We start from the raw sequence: 5,029 nt of genomic DNA, 5'->3' as shown, positions 1-5,029 counted from the left end.
CCGAAATATTTCTTGGGGACGTAGTTGTCTCCAACGTCTCCTCATCCCTCCCTCTGGCTTGCGGATGTAGTAGAGTGATTGCGCTTGACCACTCACAACCAAACATTAGCGTAGCCGGAGTCTTTCCCGTCGTGAGACTAATTGTTGTATCGTATCAGATCAAGGCGGACAAGCTATCTGGATGCTCCATTGCCACGTGCCTTTCCCTTGCCCTCTACTACACTAACCCCTTTCCACCTTCGGCTATATAAGTAACAACACGGAATAAACCAAAGCATTGTTATCCTGATACCCGAGTTGTCTATTCTTACCAGCCCACACAAGAACGATACATGGTGTCAGAAGTGGGATTGAACCGAACGTGAAGGTCGACGTCATGGAGCACCTAAGGCTGCCTGAACCGTTACAACTGACAGCTGATGGAGGAAGAAACTGGAAACTGTTTCGTCAGAGGTTCGACCCTTTCCTTCAAGCCACAGCAAGCACCGACAAGCCGAGATCGGAGGCGGCAAAGACAGCCCTGCTGCTCAGCGTGGCGGGAGAGGAAGCCTTGGACGTGTTTAACAACTTTGTGTTCACCGAAGAAGAAAACAAAGAAGACTACGCCACCGTGACTGCCAAATTCGAAGAATACTGCGTGGAGCAACAAAACGAAATTCACGAAAGATACGTCTTCCGCTCCCGTCTGCAGGGCGAGGCGGAACCGTTCGAGCAGTTTCTACGTACCTTGAAGAGACAAGCGCAGCACTGCAACTTCGGGACCATGGCAGACGAGATGGTACGCGACCAAGTGGTGTTTGGAACCAACTTGCCGAAGCTTCGAGAGAAGATGCTCAGGGACAAACACCTGACCTTGGAAAAGGTCGTCACCTTATGCAAGGCGGCAGAAACATCAGCTCGTCAAAATGAAGTCTGGCGTAAGGCAAGTGAAGAACTCGACGTTAACGCTATGAAGACCAGCAAGAACGCTCCGACAAGCCCCCGGCGCAACCCGAACTGTACGCGCTGCAATCGAAGGCATGCCTTGCGACGCTGCCCGGCATACGGAAAGACCTGCTACTCGTGCAATGGGCGGAACCACTTCGCATCTTGTTGCCGCGAGAAAGATGCCGTTTACGAGGTACAGCATGAAAACGACGACTTCGAGGTGCTGGATATCGCAGTCGGCAGCGCCAACAAAAAACGCGACTGGCTGGTGGACGCGTGTCTTCAAGGCAAACACCTAAGTTTCAAAGTTGACACAGGGTCACAAGCTAACGTGTTACCACTATCAGTATTCCGCAAGTTCAAGACCGTGACGCTGAAACCCAGCGGCGCTGTTCTGAGATCCTACGGTGGCAACGTCATCAAGCACGTCGGTACATTTTTATCGCCCGTGACGGTAGGCGACCGCCAGATATGCGCCGAATTTTTCGTGGTAAAGAACGGCCACAGCGCTATCTTGGGCTTGGCAGCTAGCGAGAAGCTAGGCATCGTCAATCGCGCTGTTGAAGGCGTGTCGACGAGCAACACCGAAGCAGTCTTCGAGGAATTCCCGCAGCTTTTCCACGGAACCGGGCGTACCCCGAAAGAATACAAGATGGTGCTACGCAAGGACGCCGTGCCAATCGTTCAGCCAGCTCGAAGGGTTCCCCTGTCGCTGCGAGAGCCTCTTCGTGCAGAGCTGGACCGAATGGAACGCGAAGGCATCATTCAGAAGGTCAGCAGCCCGACGGACTGGGTAAGCCCGTTAGTCATTGTACTAAAAAAAGACAGCAAGTTGCGGGTATGCATGGATCCCAGAAGGATTAATGAAAACCTGAAAAGAGAACACTACCAAATGCCTCGTAGAGAAGATATTGAAGCGGACTTGGCAGGCGCGAAGTTTTTCTCGCGTCTAGACGCGAACGCGGGGTTTCACCAAATCCCGCTGGACGAGCAATCATCCAAGATATGCACGTTTGCCACGCCGTTCGGCCGTTATCGCTTTCTACGCCTTCCATTCGGTATAGCGTCAGCTAGTGAGGTGTTTCAAAAAGCCCTCAACGAAGTGTTCGAGGGCCTTCCTGGCATACGTGTATACGTGGACGATATGCTGATCTGGGGTGCGACTAGGACGGAGCATGACCAGAGGCTGCACGATGCACTAAAGGCAGCTGAAGCAGCGGGCCTAACTTTTAATGCAGCCAAATGCCAATTCGGCGTTCAAGAAATTTTGTTCCTGGGCGACATCATTAGCCACAAAGGCATTAGCCCCAATCCCGCCCTTGTGGACGGTCTTCTCAAAATGCCAAAGCCACAAGACAAATTGGCAGTACAAAGGTTGCTCGGGGTTGTTAACTATTTTAGCAAGTATCTACCGTCACTTTCCCAGCGCACTTCGACTCTGCGTTCCCTGATCAAACAGGACGTCATTTTTGAATGGACACCTAATCATGAAAACGAGTGGCAAGCCATATGTCAGGATCTAAGCGAGGCACCGCTGCTTGCTATTTTTGACCTAGGTTTGGAGACGAAGATAACTTCAGACGCATCTCAAAGTGGCATTGGCTCCGCACTCCTACAACGTCATGGGGACTGCTGGAAACCGGTCGCTTACGCGTCGAGAGCGCTGAGTGAATCGGAACAGAGATATTCGCAAATTGAAAAAGAGGCTTTGGCGTTGGTTTTCGGTTGCGAAAAGTTTAACCATTTTGTGTATGGTCGCCCACTCATACTCGAGAGCGACCACAGCCCGCTGATAAACATATCTAGGAAAGGCATAGCCGATATGCCGCCAAGAGTGCAACGTTTTTTCCTACGATTGCTCAAATACGATTACACGTTGATATTTGTTCCTGGCAAGCAGATGGCCTTGGCTGATATGCTTTCTCGATCTCCTGCTCCTGGGAACAAGGGGGCCGCCGACACGGGCGACGTAGAAATTCACGCCGTCACAGTCGTATCAGCACTCGTAAGTGAAAAAACGGCTGCGAAACTTGCACACGAAACCGCTACTGATCCGTATCTTAGCGTAGTACTACGAAAGCTCGGGAGGGGAGACGAAGTGGAAGGGGCGCTGAAATCAGTTGCCGCCGAACTTTCAGTAGTAGACGGCATACTTTTGAAAGGAACGAAAGTAGTAATTCCCACGAGCATGCGCAGAGAGATGTTAAAGAGGATTCACGCAGGCCATCTTGGCACGGTAAAGTGCAAAGCTAGGGCTAGGCAATTAGTCTACTGGCCGAACATAAACTCTGACATCGAGTCGTTGATCCAAACCTGCAGAACATATGCCTATAAGCAACCATCAGAGCCTCTGATTTTACAACCAACGCCCACTCAACCATGGTACCGTGTCGGTGTCGACCTCTTTCAGTATTCCGGAAGACACTATCTGTGTGTTTACGATTCGATGTCCAATTTCCCAGAGGTGGAGCTCCTACCCGACACAACAGCCACCTCGGTTATTGATAGACTGAGTGCTATATTTTCGAGATACGGCATCCCAACGGAGGTATGCTCAGATAACGGCCCACAGTTTAGCAGCCACGAGTTCGCGGTGTTTGCAAAGCATTACGATTTCAAACATGTGAAATCCAGCCCGCAATACCCCCAATCTAACGGGCTCGCGGAAAAGGGTGTACAAATAATCAAACGCATCTTAAAGAAAACGAAAGTTGCAAACGAATGCTTTTGGCTTGGCATATTAAATTACAGGGCATGTCCTGTCGAAGATGGTCGGTCTCCTGGCGAGCTGCTGCAAGGAAGGCGGCTGCGCACACCCGTGCCGGACTTCGATCCCCTTCCTGTGATACGGGTCAAGAAACACCGACAGACAGGCCACAACGAGCGGGTGCTGCCCCGCCTTAAAAACGACGACGTGGTACGCCTGAATGGAGCGTCATGGGCGCGGAAAGCCAAGGTAGTTGGATCAGCCGGGCCGCGTTCCTTTTACGTGCGTACGGAGAATAATACCGTACTTCGGCGCAACCGTCGACACCTTTTAGCGACGAAGGAAGAATGCGAGGTCGACTTGTCAGACGACGAAGATTCGGACAACGACCGGGCCTCATCACACGGAATGACATCCACAGCGCCAACCATCACGACGGCTCTACAAACGGCAACTACGACGACTCTACAAGCGGCAGCTCAGCAGCCAACGGTTCAGCCACCGCGAAGGACAACACGACAGAAGCGGCCTCCGGAGCGATTGGGTTATGACGAGCGCTTCCAGCAAACGAGCCAGATGTGTTGAGCTCAGCGGTGAACGACCGTTGGGAAGGAGGATGTATCGTATCAGATCAAGGCGGACAAGCTATCTGGATGCTCCATTGCCACGTGCCTTTCCCTTGCCCTCTACTACACTAACCCCTTTCCACCTTCGGCTATATAAGTAACAACACGGAATAAACCAAAGCATTGTTATCCTGATACCCGAGTTGTCTATTCTTACCAGCCCACACAAGAACGATACAATTGTTGTGTGCTGTTTCAGTATACATCGGGAAAGTCGGCATGATAAACTTCCTGTCTTGACCTTAGACAACGCCTGTTTGGTTTCATACACCATCCTTTCCGCTTGACCATTGGTCGCCGGATGATACGGAGCACTTGCGACATGACGAACTCCGTTATTTTTAAAGAACTGTTCGGTCTCGTCTGACACTAATGACGTACCATTATCGCTAACACCCTTGCGTGGTACGTCGAACGTTCCGAACAAGTTACGAAGTTCCTGAATCAGTGAGCTGGAGTTGATACTTTTCATTTGACCAACTTCCAATCATTTACTGAAGGCGTCAACTGCTATCAGCAACATTTTACCTTCAATGGGACCAGCGAAGTCGATGTGCAGTGTATCCCATGGTCTCGATGGTCGTTGCCATTCCGGAGATTGTGCCTTAGGTGGTGCCCGTTGGTGCTCTTGGCAAATGCTGCACGCCCTTGCTTTGGCTTCGATGTTTTTATTCATTCCAGGCCACCAAACGTAACCTCGGGCAGCTGCCTTCATTGTCACTATGCCTCGGTGTCCAGCGTGAAGCAAGTCGGGTACTTGAGCTCTCGC

At 51.3% G+C, this 5,029-nt stretch overlaps 1 protein-coding gene across 1 annotated transcript; it reads left to right on the top strand.

Annotated features, from left to right (window-relative positions):
• The first annotated feature begins 332 nt into the window (after positions 1-332).
• Positions 333-4,427, top strand: LOC121045590. The gene is made up of 3 exons (XM_040498555.1): positions 333-344; positions 2,919-2,932; positions 3,679-4,427. The coding sequence occupies exons 1-3, from the start codon at positions 333-335 to the stop codon at positions 4,217-4,219; spliced, it is 567 nt and encodes a 188-aa protein (XP_040354489.1). The 3' UTR covers positions 4,220-4,427.
• Positions 4,428-5,029: the final 602 nt, after the last annotated feature.

Source organism: Ixodes scapularis, unplaced genomic scaffold (genome assembly GCF_016920785.2).
Source record: "Ixodes scapularis isolate PalLabHiFi unplaced genomic scaffold, ASM1692078v2 PGA_scaffold2__306_contigs__length_199485367, whole genome shotgun sequence".
In the NCBI taxonomy this organism is placed as follows: domain Eukaryota; kingdom Metazoa; phylum Arthropoda; class Arachnida; order Ixodida; family Ixodidae; genus Ixodes; species Ixodes scapularis.
The sequence above is the reverse complement of the archived record's forward strand: the minus strand, read 5'-3'. Positions and strand labels throughout refer to the sequence as shown.